Source organism: Haemaphysalis longicornis, unplaced genomic scaffold (genome assembly GCF_048455015.1).
Source record: "Haemaphysalis longicornis isolate Haplotype H1 unplaced genomic scaffold, Haemaphysalis longicornis Haplotype H1 scaffold_2, whole genome shotgun sequence".
NCBI classification, from domain to species: domain Eukaryota; kingdom Metazoa; phylum Arthropoda; class Arachnida; order Ixodida; family Ixodidae; genus Haemaphysalis; species Haemaphysalis longicornis.
Genome location: NW_027526295.1, coordinates 233,831,183 through 233,849,331, shown reverse-complemented (window position 1 = coordinate 233,849,331; position 18,149 = coordinate 233,831,183). Strand labels below are relative to the sequence as shown.

General features: G+C 44.6%; 1 protein-coding gene across 23 annotated transcripts in view; it reads left to right on the top strand.

The window, feature by feature from the left end:
* Window positions 1–17,369, top strand: part of LOC144170129 (pregnancy zone protein-like) — a 129,154-nt gene extending 111,785 nt beyond the window's left edge. For all 23 annotated transcript variants that reach the window (XM_077699732.1, XM_077699723.1, XM_077699727.1 and 20 more), the window contains 9 exons: window positions 299–537; window positions 1,094–1,325; window positions 1,800–1,987; window positions 3,664–3,876; window positions 5,175–5,290; window positions 5,469–5,556; window positions 12,009–12,083; window positions 12,706–12,808; window positions 16,756–17,369. In XM_077699732.1, coding sequence (XP_077555858.1) covers window positions 299–537; window positions 1,094–1,325; window positions 1,800–1,987; window positions 3,664–3,876; window positions 5,175–5,290; window positions 5,469–5,556; window positions 12,009–12,083; window positions 12,706–12,808; window positions 16,756–16,799 — 1,298 coding nt within the window. In that variant the 3' untranslated portion in view covers window positions 16,800–17,369. The remainder of the gene's footprint in view (window positions 1–298; window positions 538–1,093; window positions 1,326–1,799; window positions 1,988–3,663; window positions 3,877–5,174; window positions 5,291–5,468; window positions 5,557–12,008; window positions 12,084–12,705; window positions 12,809–16,755) is intronic.
* The last annotated feature ends 780 nt before the right edge of the window (window positions 17,370–18,149 follow it).

The window sequence follows — 18,149 nt, the reverse complement described above, 5'->3', positions numbered from 1 at the left end:
CAAAAATGTTTACAGGATATCGGAAATGCAAAAATATTTTCAGTTTTTCGAGCATGAATTTACTCGAACCCGCATGAAATGAACTTCACAGTCATGTGGGATTAGTTTGTTATTGTCAGAGTTTGTGATACATAATCGGCAACTACGTCCCCTTTGTTTATAATAAGTTTCATGCATTTTAAAGTGCGGTCGTGGTGAGCTTGCCTGACCGCACGCATAATCTGCCATCTTGTGTGCTGGGGGACCACAAATGTTCTACGCTGTGCCCTGGCTTAGCCTTGTCCCCGTTTTGCTGCAGGCTACCAGCGCCAGCAGAAATACAAGCACAACGACGGCTCGTACAGTGCCTTCGGAAAGAACGACAATTCGGGCAGCATGTTCCTCACGGCGTTCGTGGTCAAGTCCTTCAAGCAGGCTGAGAAGTACATCACCATTGACGCTGGAAATCTGAACGACAGCATCAAATGGATCCTCACCAAGCAAAAGACCAATGGCTGCTTCCTGAATGTCGGCACCGTGCTCAGCTCCGGCCTCAAGGTAAGCCCCCCATCATAGCCTTTCACGGTGGAAGTGATTGGCAAGCTTCTCACTAAGCACTTCAAAGTGTAAGACAGCCCAGTTATGCACACCATAAAAAATAACTACGTTGGTCTTCCGAAAAAACGGCTAGGTGGTCGTTTCCTCCTTAGTGAGCAGTACTGCTGCCGAGTAAATGTTTCTGGTTGTAACTTCTACCAAGAGCCAGTTTTTTGAAAACCCTTAGATATTTTTGTGATTTTGGACACCAACAACAGTAAAACAAGCCCCAGCACAGCAGTGCTTGTAAGTGTGCCATTCCACAGTTTTGAAAATTTCTGTACTGAAGTTCAAACCACTTGAAAACGAGGAATTCGATCACATAGAAAACGAGTGCTGATGTGGATATACACATAAAATGGGAGAATTCTGGCAGAGTAGTATAAAAATTAAGTGAGGGGTGAGTTTCGAATGTGTACAGAGCATGATACAAAAAGTAAGCACACTCATTAGGCACAGTTATGAGGCACGTCATTGGCGTCCCAAGCCGTTTCATCGGATTTGTTTGCTCATTCAGGGCAAGGTGAACTCCACTGCCCCGGGTGCCCTGACAGCCTACGTGCTGACAGCTCTGCTGGAAGGCGGCCTTGCTGACGCGAAGGTTGTCGAGACGGCACTCAGGTGCATCAGTGCGCAGCGAGATCCCAGCGCGCACAACTTGGCACTGTCCGCCTATGCTGCTGCACTCGCGGGACACGATTCTGCCAAGGAGTACCTTGAAAAGCTGGAAACCCTCGCTGTTAACAAAGGTGCGTGCAGAGGGCTGGCTCAGATTGCTCTGGATTTCTTCCTTTTCAATTATTTTGTGCTTAACATGAAGGTAGTCAGTGGCAATTTGAGGAATAGAGACCCTTTCCTTTCAGGCCATGCTTAGTTTATTTTGTAGAAAAATAAACCTGACCTAGGATAGCGAGGGAAAAGGCCAGGTATGCTTTTGATGACTCTGAATTGTATGGGATATACGTACTCTCATTGTTCCAACCAGATCAGTACAACTTTCACTGCACGTTGATATCTAAACCTAGCCTTGGAATGTCAGCTCCTGGAAAGTCCTTTATGACTCATTTGTTACTTCGAGGAAATTGTAATGCCAGTGTTTAGTTAATTAAAATCGCCACCACAGAGGTACCGGGTCTACTGTTTGCCTCCAGTGACTTCGGAAATCAGCCATTCAGCCGTTAAGCTGTTATGTCACAAGCTGAAATCCGTTGTGAAATGCACAGGTGGACTCACATACTGGAGCAATGCTGGCAAGAAGGGTCCCTCTGCCTCGGCTGACGTGGAGACTGCAGCTTACGCGGTGCTCGCCTACCTCAAGCTCAATGCCCAGGAAAACCTGAGCAAGGCACAGCCCATTGTGCGCTGGATGGCCACCAAGCGCAACAGTCGGGGAGGTTTCCCGTCCACTCAAGTACGCACAGGCCTCTGTTATAACAGACATTTACGGGTGCACTGTTTTAAATAATCTTCATGGCTGATGTTCAAAAATTCACACTGCACCCTTCTCGGAAGCAAAAATGTACATTGATTTGTTTTACAATCTCACTCGGATGCGTGGTTCTTCAAGTGGACCCAGCTTGTTCAACGTCAATTTTCTCAAAAATCATTATCAAAGTCAATTCTTCTGATGTAGGGTGATGACCTGCACATGGCAGAATACAGTCCAACCCAATTATAACTAACCCGGATAGAGCGAATTATGTCATATATCGAACAAAAGCAACTTCGTTACGAAAATGCATGCGAAACATGTTCATTACACCGCAGTTCACATCTGATATATCAAACTCGGCGCGCCTACAATTGTCACCGAAATGCATGGTTTTAGAATGGACATTGAGATTGTTGAGCCTCACATCGAGTGGGTGTGACGCTCGACACTTTCCATAACTGTTTCCGGCGCGCAGGATTCATGACGGAACCCGCCCAGTTAGTAGTCCGGACCAGGACAGCAGCGTTGACGAACTGTGCAAAGAGCTAGCAAACGTTCCTGATTCTTTGCCGAAAGTAGTGTCTTTTGATTATTTCCTCAGTGCCGACGACCACTTTGCCATCACTGTGAGCCCCTTGGGCACAGCCACTGTCGCCGATGTCAAGGCAGCTGGTGCTGCTGAAGGCACCTTAGACTGAGGATGCCGCAAGGGAAAGCGGGCCGATGCTTAATGAACTGCTTTCACCAGTGGATGAGCTCTGCCAATATTGCTTCGATATTGAAGGGCACGGGCTCAATGTGTCATGTAGAGTCTCGTCTTGTCTAGTGTCTCTACACGATGTCTTATGTAGAGAATGCTGTGGTAGTTGGCACCGCCGAAACAAAAACGAAAACAAGAATCACTGTTTTTTTTTTGCGAAGGAGGCAGTTAAGGCGGAAAGTGACCTTATTGCTTGCAATAAATAGATTGTTTTGTATAAGGTAATGGCATACTTTATGTGTTCGTTTCTTTATGCGGGAATGGTGGTGCGGAGGGAGTCCCGCATATTGTGAACTCGTAACAAAAAATTTGTTGTAGACGCGTGTTCGGTTATGTTGAACTTTAGGATAATATCGAAATAATTGCAGCGCATATAACAGTTCGCTATAACCGGGTTTTACTGTAGAACATTCTTGAAGGAGGTCTGTTATGGGGCTGCAATAGCAAATGTATAGTAGTAGAAATTGCCGCTAGGAAGTTTAAGAATGGCAATGATGGTCTTTTGTGCCCCAAAAAGCACAGAATGCGCCACACAATAATCAGGGTGTGACAAGCTGGGTGTGTAATTGGGTTAATATTATCGGGCAGAGGATGAGCATTACACACAAAGACAGCACTGCTAAAAGCAATCGATCATTACAGTGAATTTTCCTGTAGCTTTTAAGAGCACATCTTTACTCTGTAACAAGTAACGTCACAACTGGAAGGGGAAGAATTTTAACAAGGCCCAAAAATGTTTTTATTGAAATGTCGAAGGTGTCTTTTAAAAAAAGAACGTTAGAAAAATTTCAAAAATTAAAATCCCATGTTCAAATTTCTTCAGTAGTGACATAACCTAGCAATTTTATGCCTTTTTGCTTTATTTCATTACATCAGTTTTTTCTTCGTATTTCAGGATACTGTGCTAGGCCTTCAAGCCTTGTCGGCATTCGCCACACACGTCAGCAAGGATCCCGTCGACATTGCTGTGAAAGTGGAAGGCACTGACGTCAGTGAGTCGTACAACTTGAAGGAAGACACCAAGCTGGTCGTACAGGAGAAGAAGGTCGTCAACCTGCCCAACAAGCTCACTTCGGAAGCTTCCGGACCAGGATGTGCTCTGGTGTCGGTAAGACAGCTAACGATTCACGTAACTGATGTGTAGTAGCTACAGATCCCGATTCAGGTACCCGTAGGCCAATTTCTTGCCTTAGCCGCAACTTGTTTAGAAAAGCCAAGCCAGCTGCAATAACTTGCGCAATTCAGGTTGCCGAGAACCTTCTGCTGCTAACAGTAGAGCTGACACGCCTAATAAAGTTTTAAAAAATAACAAGAGAACCATCCTGTTTGAAATCTGCCTGAAGTGTGTGTATGACGTGTCTTCGCAATTAGTGAATTTTGATCTTGTGACCATTTGGATGCAGCCACCTCATTTTTCCTGGCATTTAAAATGCTTAACACGTGGTTGCAAAATTGCAGAGCAGTGAGCCTGTTTAGTTTACTAGTTCCTGATAGTTCGCAGACATACAGAGAATGAAAAACAAAGTGCCATACTAGTGCATTACAAAAATAAATGCCTGATTGTACCCCGCGGACAGTCCATGGCTCCATGGAGCATCTGAAACCCACAATTAAATGGACCAAGATGGAATTTTTATGACAAACAGTAAAAGTTTCTTTCAGTTGCCGTGTCTTTGTTTTTAGCTATAATAATAAGGGTTTTATCACCAGTAGCTGTGAAATACCATAATCCTTACAAGTACAGATTTTACCGGCACTCTGGCATAAAAAGCGCAGTGAGGTTGTACTCTCTTATCAGAGTTTGGGTTTGGGCTAGTTGGTAGTGGTAATCCATGACCGTGTAGCGCAAAAAAAAAAAATGACAGAGGACACGGAGGCGGCGGGCACAAGCGCTAACTTCCAACTGAGTTTATTGAAAAAGTGCGTGAATTTAAACACTGGGGCGGGACATTATCATAAAGAAACAAAGATAGAAAAAAACAGAACAAAAGCAAGATATGATAAAACTTGCACACAAAATTATTCACACACCGCTGTAACGTCAACAAAAGGCAGCACGAGGCATTGACTAAGGTGGCACCCACCCCCCACTCAGATAGCCAATCCCCTAATCGGATAAGGACATGGACGGTGCACACACGCAACGATCCCCCAGGCGTGCTATTTCGGCCGCTTCGATTAGTTTCCTTGTCTTCTGGTTGGCATGATGAGCGATGACGGCACAACTGTCAAAGAGAAGCGTACAACCACTCTGTACTCTATTTTCTGGCAATGTCGGGAAGCTAGAAATAATTTTGTTTTGATCGGTCTAGCAATATCGTAATTGTTTAGAAACAAAATTTTGTGGGGAACAAACATAATTGTTCAAAACAAAGTTGATTTACTCGTTCACTTTTCTGTTTTCAGACCACACTGAAGTACAATGTTCACACAGCGCCAAAGAGTGAAGGATTCGGACTGACAGCCACCCCATCTCAAGAGGAATCGGACTGCAATGACCAAAAAGTCAATATCTGCATCAAGTACGTTTACAAACCCCATGCAACCTACTGTTGTCGATATCCACAGAAAAAAGTGGTAGCAGCCAGATTTACCAACATGCTATATAACAGCACTTTTATAATTTAATGTGCTGTACAAGGTTTTGCTATGTAAGTAAATGAGAATGTCTGCAACTCCAAACCTTTTTTTTTTTTTCAGATTTGATGGTGACCAGCCCTCCAACATGGCTGTCTTGGAGCTCAAGCTTGTATCTGGTTATGTGCCAAACGAGGACCACATTTACAGCGTAAGAAATTCTCTTCATGTGTGACATACCCTTTCTAGCGTAAATGTAGCAAAAAAATAAATGCATATGTAAATTGACCACAATATTCTTAAGTGATAGGCAGCAAAAGTTTAACTGATGAATTCCAGTTTCTTTTGGATTATCCGAATGTTTGACCTAGCTGCTTTATAAAAATATGTGTAAGCTCGTATCCACTACAGGTCAGGGGGCTTAGGGTTTTGTTTCGGGGACCAGGGAGGCAAAGGACATGCTTCGTTTAGTGAAAAGATTGCTATGGCCTAATAACAATCACACCAATTTTAGTGAAAACTTCAAACGATTAATCTTGGTGATAAGAAAAGCATGAAGTAATGGCAACACACTAGACCAGTGCTGAGTGCAAAATTTAAAAGTTGGTCAATATTCCTTAATTAAAACAATGTCGTTTGGGCCAGAAGGGAGTTGAGTAAATAACCAAAAGGCAGTTTTTTGAAAGAAAAGAAAATTGCACTTCATTTTTATGGTTCCTTTAAAATAATAAGCCTTGCATAGCAACAATGCTAAACTTCACGCAGTTCAGTGACTAGTACTGAAAATTAGTGTATAGTGAAGCAGCTTAGCATAAAATACAGTACTACATCGAAACATCCGAAGTACCATATAGCATAAAATCGATAATAAATTATGCAGCTGCGAATGTGCAAATTTAAATCAGTCAACTGTAGTAGCTGTGTGATTGTTGGGTAATTTAGCATCAAAGGCCATGTGATATTCACGTACATTGTTTTACCACTGTTGCGTGGCTTTCATTGATGGCAGATCACATTGTTCCTCCACTGATCTTTTAAGTTAGCTTTCATATATAGCTTGATCTTGGTCAGTGGATGATTCAGAAAGAAATTCTGCAGAGAGTTCATTTTCACAGTGATAATTGCTAAGCAGGAGCATAAAACTGAAATGAGTGCTGGTTCAAGCATCTGGCGATGCATTTGCTTGAAACTCTAGAAGCAGCACTGGCATCATGTGCTGTGAACCCCTCACCTTTTCCCTGATGACTTATAATGAGGCCGCAGAGCCAAATTTTACCTCCTCCACGTATTTAAACCATCAGTGAAATGCTGAAATTTCAACACACAAGCCTTTTCATTCCTCTCCGCCATCAGAAGAATCACAGCCAGGGTCAAACAAGCGTTCCTGTGCTCAACAGTCCATACCATTAGCCACAGCACACCAGGCGCGTAGCCAGGATTTTTGTTCGGGGGGGGCTAAGGTTGTTCTCCGCCCCCCCCCCCCTCCAAAGAAAAAAAAGCGCGGTACGTAGTTTGCAAGCGCCCTTAAAGGCTATGAAAATAAAATACATGTTTGGTTCATTAAAAAGTCTGCCTTGTCCCGATAACAATGATACCAGTTTTATCACCAACTTCAAAGGAATAATCGATATATTAAATTAAACGTTTGAAGCAGTGGCGAATCCCCGCCCTCTTTCCGGCGGCGATTTCACTATGACAGTTCAGGATCTTGTTTGTACGATTGGCGCCTAACGATTTCAGTCACCGCCAAGGAACATGATTGCGCGATTGTAGAGGGGCCTCCGCCTCCATTGATCTTATCATTTGAATTCTAACGTGCAGTTAACACACTCATAACTACGTTTTAGTGCTAGCCTATATATATACCACTCCTGCCGATATCACTTCTCTGCAAAGCTAAATTTAAATTTTTTTTGAAATTTGTTGCATTGCTTCGGTTGAAAAAACGCCTGTGATTGGAGTGGAGCTGTGCGAGTTACCAAAGGCTAGTTGTTATTCAATTGAACAAGGTTGTATTTTGTCTTTAAAAGGCCCTTTAAGGTTCTCTCATGATATATTGATTGTGATTGTATTTGTGCCAGCTGAAGTTGTAAACTGGGCGGAAATCCGCAGACTGCGTGGTACAAATCTCTGCCCGTGATACGGGACGTACATTGCACGCACCTTGTGCAGGCATTGCATTAAACGGCCATAGTTTCATGCAATTACTTGCTTTATTTCAACGTGAGGAGTATGATGAGTGTGACATCTGCAATCCAATGGCGTAGGCCGTAAGAATTAGATTGTTTTATTTAGTTGTTTTTGTCCACAATGCAAAATAAAATGTTTTTCATTAAACGCCCGTACAATAGCGGCCAGTGTAAGGCCAATGGAGCTCATTCTGTGCAGTGTACATAGAATCTATGCACTTGCGTTATGTGTAGCGCAGGTCTTATCTTTAAAAAACGAAAGGCTATGAATTATTCATACAAGAAGCGTTATATCTCAAGCAATAGTTTTAACAAATATCAACCCTAAACACACTAACATCACGCGCAATAACAGCGCTGTTAAGGGCGAAAATTACACGAACATAGCAGGATTAGTCCACACGCAAAGCGGAATAATTCAGCCATCGGTATTTGTTAAGTCATGCCAGTTTAAATTTGCGCTTCTGTATTGAGTCTCAACGCAGTCCATTTCGTAGCTTCTATCAGGTCTCCGGGCGGACATGAGAAGCTTGTGCTTTGTAACATAATGGATCTGGTTTACATTTCGGCACAGCGCAAATGTAGAGTCTGCTGTAATGAGCTTGGTGTTCTCAAATAGTTGCATTATTTCCTGTCAAGTTTTCAATGCTTTGTGCATAAATGCCCTATAGTCTGCCTGAAGGCGTGTACTATCCAGTAACTTTTCTGGAGCAGCCACCCCATTTAGTTACCACTCCCGGATGAGGTACGTAGAGCAAGTAAATGCAAAGTTCACCATTAGATGCTGTATCGAACTTTATATTTAGCAAGAAAAAATAACGCAAAGACGACGATGTCTGACCATACTCTTGCGGTTAGGCATGTTCTGTGCAATCTGAGCAAAATGTTGCTGTTTTGAATTTTGTCGTGAGATCTGAGGAAAGAGTTATAATGCGGTCTTACCATTTTCGTTTCAAACTTTAATGAAAGGACATCTTTTTTTAGCTGATGCGTGCACTGCCATTTTTCAGCCGAGTACACACTGCATGCCGGTTTTAAACTTAAACGATAAAAACGTATCAGTGCATGAGCATGGGCGGCGCTGGAATGTATAGGGCGCACAGGAGTTTTGTTGTTTTCGTTAGAGACGCGGGAAATGGAAATTATGTTGGGAATCTCCTTGGTCCATCAGAAAACGGAGGATTGGGCAGCTGTGCTGAGCCAGCATGACCTTCGGGCATGGTGCGATGCCCAAAACAAGTCAGCATTTTGTTGTCCGGAGTGCACCAAGAAAATATGCGTATTGGCATGCATGGCCCCGCATACAGAAAGACCAAAGACTACCATGCTTCAGCATTAAGCCGACAGTAATGACACAGTTGAACTATTACCTTGGTTGACAGCGACCGTGATGTTGAAACTGAAGCATGGTTTCAGGCTACGACAGGATAGATTGGCTAAAAATTGCAAAGTTGTTTACCGTGTTAATTCCTGGGTCATTTCGCTTACGTAAGAAATGCTGACGATTGCTCAAAATGTCCTTCATGCAATATTTTAGAATGTATACGTAGCAGTTGTGGATTCAGGAAGACAACAGCGCGCACCCGTATGTGAAGGGGGCGGGGGAGGTGTTGGGGGGCGGCGGAGAGGGGAGGAGGAGGGCGGAGGTGTGCTGGTGCTCTTGAGAGGGCCTGCGGTCTGTAGCCCGTTTATTTAATTAGGAAATTCTGTTGTCTTGCACTACCGATTGAGCCTTGAAAGAACGATACTCCTGCGTCCACAGAACTTCAAAGAAGGCCAGGAAGAGTTAAAAGAAAATTCTACCATAAAGGCACGTTCGTTTCTTTGCCACCAGTACGAAGGTCCTTCACTTGCGCTGTGCTCGCTGCTATGGGTTTAAAATTGGGTGTAGCAGTGGATGCACGCGTAGATGTGAAACGCGGTAACAAAAGTCCCGATAACGCGCACACAATGCGACAGCGGCTACCTCACATGGAGTTTCGTCCCAGCAAAAGCAAACTATTAAAACTGCAGCCAGAACAAATATATTTTTCACTCTTCATGTACTGATACTAAGGCTGTCCCGATACACTCTGAGTAACCTTCTCAAACTTCGTGCATAATAAATATCTAGACGTTTACAGGAGTTCAATTTACGTTTTCCCTCATTAAAATCACCTATCCGCTCCACCGTGGGCGCTTTCAACGACCAATTCAAACGCAAATACTTCATTCAAAATAAAACGAGATACACATTTCATTTTTAGCTCGCAGACACAAGGTGCTGTGGCATCGTGTAAATATAAGGAAATGATTATTTAAGTATCAAAGAATGCATAACTGATCTGCATTGCACAACTTAACGTACAATGCAACCTCCATCGCCAAAAGACATCAGTGATCATGCAAGGATTAATCATTGGAAGAAAATGACTTACAATTCGAGGCCTCTTTTGGGTGTTGGCACTTGTAACATGAGCTTCTCAAAACCGGGAGCGCTTCTATCCTCGCGGCATATTGCCGTTGTGTTTCAGGCCCCTAGCTGAATATACACTGCTCTGGGCAGCCGCAGTCCAGAGAAAAAGCGGCCGTGGACGCAATGGAGGGCTTTAGTTGTGATCGAGGTAGAATATGGCCATCTGATCGTTGTTGCTGTCGCGACGCCGTCTGCCTGTGGCAGGGCTGGTGGCCGTCGTACCTTCACATTTAGGATAAAGTCTGGGACTGGCTCGGGGAGCCGCAGCGCGCCTTTTTTGTCGACCCGCTGTTCTCCAGTTTCCTAGGAGGGGAGAATACCGCCGAACAAAGCTCCTAATCGCAGGGGTGAAAGTGATTGTCGCAACATCGCCGTCGGAAGGGGACACTCAGTGCGTGCAATCTGAGCCCACTCCAACATAACCCTCCCGGGCTCAACAGAAACGTGAAAAAGAAAGAATGAAGGGCTGACGCGAGGAAGAGGGGCATACCTTGCTGTGTGTTTCATTCGCAAAGGCCCTCTGCCTGCGCACGACATTCATCCAGCTAAACTGCATGTTTCATCCATTACGTAGCCCCATCGCATTCTTCAGTTACCTTGCAGGAGTCTTGAATGTGTGCCCATGGCCGCTTGATCTCCCCCTTTCTAGGAGGTGAAGCGGCCGTGGTCAGCCACCGCCGCTTGCACGTTCTTCTGCTTAACATACAAAGATCGTCTGTTTTCTTTCGGGCCTGCATCGTACCAGTCTTCAACCATCAATGGCCGGCGGTCCCCCTTTTTTTCCGCCGCGAGTTAGTGCGGACCACTCCTTGCTTCCCCGGCCGAGTCTATCTCCTCTGCTGAGAACGACTCAGCCGGCCAATTATTCTCTGTGTTGCCACATGTCTCGCACAAAGAGATGCAACGCATGCCTTTTGCGTCCCGTGCGCTGAGCTCACCCGAACGCGCCGTGGCTTTCGGGGCTGCCCCCTCCGCAATCATTCCTCAGCGGTTCGCACCCTTCCGGCGCTTCGTTTTGTCACGGCCGGACTCGACTCCCTTTTCGCAGCGCGGAAAAATAGTCGAGTCCGGCCCTGGTTTTGTGTAAACACAATTGCGTAGGGCCGACATTTAGTCGTGAATGCTTCTATTAGTGGCACTTTCGAAGGATATGCAGCTTTGTTCACAGGCGACGTACCAGGCATACAGGCAGCACGGCGACGGCCGGAAAAATTTCGGGGGGGGGCTGAAGCCCGGTCAGCCCCCCCCTGGCTACGCCACTGCAGCACACGGCAGCAAGTTCATAATTGGATTCTCATGCAAAGGCTATTTTTTTTTCGTTTGCCCACCTTTCCCCTTAACATTTTCTTTTTGAGATGTTCAAAAAAGCACTACATCACGCAGGTCTCTCACAATCCCTTTAGGAAGCACACAGACTAGCCATAGATATTCGCTGCTAAAATTATTGCTGTAGGTTTATTGCTTCAAACAGATAATTTAGGTGGCTTTACGTAGTACCTGTGGCACCTTTTCTGTCCTGGCTCGATGGAGCCAGCGTAGTGTAGTTGCATAGAGTCTGAAATTTTCAGGCACTATAAATAAAAGCGAGCAGAAAGACCCCACGAATTCAACAAGGGAAATGGGAATAATGCCAGGGCTACAACCTTGAAGCTGTTGGCTGTCAGAAGAACATAAACTAGCACGCTCATGAAAATGTTAGGCGAAGGGCGATATGGACACACAAAGGAAATCTTAATATTTTCGGCAGTGTAATTTCAGGGTAAGCTGTTCATGCAAAACGTACAGTTTTCTGCATTCGACGCCAAACCCTTGAGCACATAAATAGGTGCGGGGTATGCAAGAGCCCTTCAGAACGTGTAAATATTATCAGCCTGCCTAATGAGGGGGTAAACATTTCTGGCACAGATATTTGCAAGCTAGCCACTTCTGTGTGTAAAGTGCCTTCTCAGCTACTTACATGGTGATATTGAAAAAAATTTGCCTGTATTGCAACGTCTCTGTATGTACTTTCATGTGCAGCTATACCGTGAGAAGGACGTCAAGCTGAAGAGGCATGAAATTGAGAAAAACCAAGTCAACCTTTACTTCGAAGAGGTAAGTTGGATGTTACATCGAGCAAAGCTTTTATGGTGGCTTGTTGGTCTGCTACGAGTCACCATCTTTAAGGCCACGGTAGTCACTGCACGAAAAGAGTTCGCAAGAATGTGCACACAAAAAGGTTGCGAAGCATCAATAACTTGCGCAACGTGCCTTAATGTGCTTTTCTGTGGTTGGCCTTTGTGTAAAAAAACGTTGCTTCAAAACGTAAATTAGGCCAGATGGTTTGCTATGCAGGATACTCTAATCTACGTAATAATGTATTAGACTATGCTTATTAAGACCTTCATTACACAGCATAGCAGTTGCCAAAGAATACCTGTCCAAAATGAGTATAGATACTGCCAAGTTCTTGGAAACATAAATGCTGTAAAACAAACACCGTATGCAGAATGGCTCCTCCTGTCATACCTCGGGGCCAGCAGAATAGAAGAGTGATATCATAAATGCAGTTCTCACGGATGCTTACTCGAACGGTAGCACAAAAATAATGTCAATTAAACCGCAGATATCCAACAAAATTCATGAATTCTGTTGAATGTGCACATATACCACAACCAACACTGTCTTTTCCTACCCTCCCAAAAGCATTTCTCAGAGCGTTCATAATGTTTTCCAGATAACGTCCGAAAACAAGTGTTTCGATATCCGCCTTCACCGAGACTTTGCTATCGAAGATGCCAAGCCTGCCACAATTAAAGTGTATGACTATTATGAGCAAGGTGAGTCCTCATATTTTTGAGAATAAATTTTGCCAGTTTCGGAACCTTGAACCATGCATGGCGTAAAACTGCAATGGTCACCTGTTTACCTCTATTGAACTTGTCTTGTCTTGCGCAAAATACTAGGGGTGTGCGAATATCAATTTTTTAATTTCGAAGCGAATTCGAATAATAAAAACAAAGTTCGAATCGAATCGAATATTTTTCGAATATTTTTCGAATACGAATACTCGTTATTTTTTGTAAAATTAAAGTTTTCACCATCTAGAGACACAAAAACTGCAACTCTATTGCACAACAAATCACACAAAGTAAAATTAGGAATTACACAATACCATTGCACTCAACAGGTTAAGGTCTGCACTCACTTAAATGTTAACATGGAGAAAGGTTAACTGCTCGACATGTTCGGGGAGCAGTGACAACCTCCTGCTCGTCACGACTCCACCAGATACCGAAAAGAGCCGCTCACTTGAGACACTAGTGGCTGGCATGCCCGAGCCCGTGCACATTTCTGCGCGCTGATACAGTAAAATCTCGATGATACTAATCTCGGGGGACCGCGAAAAATATTCGTATCATCCTAAATTCGTATGAACCAACACCGACCAAAAAATTGAGCGCTGAAAAACGTTTTCGTTTATTTCTTTTCTTACTTTCGCGTGAAGAAATTCGCGATTTTTTCTGCTTTTTTTTAACCCCCTTGTCGCAAAGCAGTCCTTTCTGGAGCACGTAAAGCTTCGTTCTCGTCTCCTCACTCGCTGTGCCCAAGCTCGCTACACGCCGCAACAGTCAAGCGTGAACCGCATGGTGCGTTTTTGCACGCGATTCGCTTGCCTCGGCTCTGCGAGCGCCGTATTTTCACGCCCGCATCGACGATTTCGCGCCCGTGGTAGCGCCTACCTCGGTCAGAAAATGACGCACGACGCGCGCGACAGAATGGAGGAGCCTGACTACTTGCGATGAGATCGAGACAGCCGGCTTGGCTCCGCCGGAGATGGTTAGGCTTAGCACCCCGGCAAATATTTTATGGGCGCTTTCACTAGCGGCGCAGATGATGTTATATAGTACCGTTTTCGCATGCATTGTCAGCTCCTTTACCGCACCAACAACTTTGTGTCTCCCTTGAGCCGCACTTTAAAGAGCGGTTAGAAGCGGTCGCTCGAGCGCCCGCGCCACTTCGCGGCTGGAGCCGACGCCATGTTGACGCCGCCGGCCGTGCTGCGCGCAGCGTAGGGGCGGTTTCGCGGCGGTGTCAGCGCGCGTTGGGCGTGCGCAGAGCGTTTTCGCGAGCAGAAGACAAAAGCCCGGCTGTTTCTGGAGAAAGAGTGACAAACAGGGGAGCGAGAGCCGTCACTTGCTCGTTCGGCAGTCGGGTGCCTCGCCGGCTCGTTCGTATTTTCCGCCGGGCCGCGCAGGTCCGTTCGTAACAGCCGAAATTTTTCCCATTGCAAACAATGCAATTCCGCCGGGACTTTTCGGAAATTCGTATCATCCCGAAATTTGCACCCCCAGAATCGTATCATCAAGAGTCCACTGTAACTATGAATAAACACCGATACAGTCTGCGAAAGCACGTACCGTTCGCCGTGTATATGCTTTGCGACTTTGCTGCTGAGACACGCTCTGAACTTTTTTTTTTTTTTTAGTTTTGGGTGGTTCGAATATTTCGAACAATAAAAGTGTCGTTCGAATCGAATCGAATACCAAAAAATTCGAATCGAATATTCGAAGTTTCGAATATTCGCACACCCCTACAAAATACTCCTCGTTTGTGCTTCTTACAGTACAATATTGTCCACGAGCTGTTGTGCTTTGTTGAGTGGTCTCTCCATAACTCGCCTTAGAAGAAGTGTATTAGCACCATCTGCAAACCTGACAGCTTTGCTGGATAGTTCATGATCAGTCTCAACTCTATCACATGATTACAATGAATTTTACGAAAGGACGGTAAACAAAAACTAATTACCTAGGCTGCAAAGTGCCCTGTCATAAATGTGTAAACCTGGAATGTGGTGGGATAGTTCCACGCAAAAAAAGATAAGGGACTGCATTACACACAGCTCTTGCATGTGCATCGGCACACGTGCAAGACAATGCCTTCCCTTTTTGTTTTTAGTATTTTTTTTCAGGGTGTTGCTAAAATAAATAAGTGCATTAAATAATTTTTGTTTACAAATAGCTGGATCTTCACACTGAAATTTTGCTCTGGGAGCTCACTTGATGTTCTATTTAATAGGCAGCAGCAGTGCGGTGGTTTTTAGCAATCAAATAACTATGAAGGAAAAGCTGCCTGGAATAACAATTTTCCTATGCAGATACATGCGGGAATGAAAAAAAAATGCAACACGCTTAGTCTGTGTGCATAAAATGAATGCCGGTTTTATTTAAATTGCATAAAAAACTTGAGTAACTCAGTTTACTATCACTAAATGTGACCTTCCGACAATCAAGCCAGCCATTTGTCCAAAAAATTTTTCGAAGGTGCTCCATCTTGCGCTAAATATTTTTTGTGATATCAAGAATCCACAAAATACCTTCAAGGTTTTTTAGAATTCTTTAGGGTATTTATAGGCACATTTCTAACAGCCTCGATTTTAATTCTCACGAGAATATATTGTTCTTATAGACTTCAACTTTGTCTGATCTCCATTGAACTAGCAGATTTTCGTTGCTGTATGTGCAGTGTTGTACAGAACGGCATTCCTGGAACTAGTTTCTTTTTGGAGGAACGGAGGAACGCCACCGTTCCATAAAGGGGTCGGCGGAACTGTAACAGTAACTCGTTAGGATTATGAACGAATGGCAGGAATGGTGTTCCTTCTGCAAATGTTACATCGCTAGGAGTTGGCTGTTTTTGATGTCAAGGCTCTACAACAATCCACGTCGCTACTGTGTTTCTCTTCAAATAAGCTGACCAATTTGCCCGCACTTCAGCGGATTTTGCTTCCTTGAAGGTCAAAGGCAGAACAGTAATCACACAGCGGGCCGCAGCTTGTGCTTGCTTTCATGCCGGTTGAGCTTACGTGGCATTTGAAAGGGTGAATAGCGCAGCCTCGAGGATGCTTTTCACCTTTCAACGTTTTTCTGGGGAGGCCAGGATGCGCATCTGGCCGGTAGAATTGTTCCTGCCGGGGAAAGGTTGTCGAAGTACGAGCGGCGCTGCTTGGTCCCTTGTGAAACCACGGTATCTATCATTTTCAGGGGTAATTACCGCATAATTGCGTGCGAGGGTGCGCGTGCGTTGTTTTCGGGGGAGATGCGCTCGCTGTGAGGTCATTCGAAGGGTCACCGGCTACCAATAGAGCTGGGCGCACCGCACTGCCTTGGGATGTTGTCCTGCTTGAAGTTACAGAGTACGCGCGCAGTTTGCCACGGCGCGGTCTGTCGCCGATCTGGCGGGAATGGGTCGACTGTAGTGCCACGTCCTTCTGTATTGCATGTGTCGTGTTGACAAAGGACAGGAATTTCGTCATTGTTGTGCATAATTTCGCCACGCGCCGTATGGACAATACCTGAGAGAGGCCGCCCAAACGTCGGCGGCCAGCATTCAGAGTTGCTCTAGTTGGTCGGTTTCAACCCGTGTTATACTTTTCTTTGACGAGTTCCTTTCCTGGGACCTGGGAGTTTCAGTGAGAGAGAGAAGGTGGATCACGTGATTGTTTGTGTACAAATCTTCTGGTTTTGTAATGTAATGTAACGTTGATGTAACGACACGTTCCAATGTTTGAAGTGGAACTGGAACGCGTTCCTTTCGCTATAAAGGAACTTGTAACGGGAACTCATTTCAAAATTTGGGAGGAACGAGGAATGAGCTTTTGTTCCTGTTTTAGAGGAACGTGTACAACACTGTGTATGTGCGGCAGATTAAAAGTGTGAATCTGTAAGTAGTACTTCTTACACCCACACTAATGCATTTTGCATCTGCATTTCTTTCTCTTTTTCAGAGAACAGCAACTCTGTCCCCTACTCCCTCAACGCGTCCTGCTAGTGAACATCGGTCATGAACTTTTCTTTTGTTTCTTCTGTTTGGTCAATAACCATGCGCCAAGACAATACAAGTCACACAACAACATTGAGTCGACACGCACTCACCCACGCGTTTTGAGTTTCCCATACAAATCACGCTTCTTTGCTTCGCCCATAGCATCCATTACCAAAGGCTTTTTGATACCGGTCACACTTTTTAAAACGAAATGATATACGTATACGTGCCATTTCGGGGACAAGGGGGTAAATAAAATGTGGCTTCCACCGCACACCGTAAAGACACGACGACAACCGTCACGCGATGTCTTATTTTTGGTCCTGACAAGGGAGAAGGACGAAATGCCATGCTGTGCATGTCTGAGTGAGCATGTGTGCGTGTATGTGCGTGTGTGTGAACAAGTCGTGCAGTCGTGATGTTGCCACATTAAGTTTCCTGTAGCGCGTTCTAGCCTGCCGAGTGGAAGAGTAGCTTTATATATTTTGTACTTGCGAGCAAAGCGCGTTGTCATCTGCGAGACATCACTGTTACAAATAGTGTCATGGAGAGCAAATAAAGCTACATTTTTTCACACCTGTGTCGTTCATGCACTTATTTTCTACTTATGATGCTTATGTATGGCATGAAGTAAGATAGAAAAGGGCAGCAACTCAGGCACCTCACAACACCACAATTGTTTTGCAGGCACGAGTGATTCACTGGAGGCCTTTCAAAATCAACATGTTTACACAGTCTATATCATGTGCCTATCGCAGAAATAAAATGCAGTAAAAGCTTTCCAGTTTAACTCTCAATAACTAAAAAAAATTTGAATACTAATCTGAATTTGTGGCTCAGTGCGAGCCAACATAGTTGTTATTCAATGGCCCCAAGTGCTTTTTACTTTTGACGTGTTTAGTAGCATTCCGGTTAATTCCAACAAGTCCCAAACTAGCGTTGGCAGCAAGCATGGACTGTTTGCAAAGACTTTGAGCTGCAGGGGCATCACCAAGTGGGGATCGAGCCAGGCTGTGCAATGGTGATTGTCATGTCATGAACCCGAGAATTATTTTTTCTGCACATGTAGTGGCCAAGAAACAAATAAAAGTAATGCAGTTCTTCGCTGAGTGCATTGAAATAACTGTCTGTGCAACGGGTGGGTTCACCATAACAGGCACAGCTCATATGTTATTTTCCCAGTCTAATGCAAGTACTAGTATGATGTTTCGTGGCCACTGACCATGCTCTTATAAAAATTCAACCTAATATGGGATTCTGAATCGGAAACATGGCAGGGCAACCCCCTACAACATGACAGAACTGTTTGACTGCCTTACTGGCACCTCTGCTTCCGTGGCCACTGTATGTGCACGT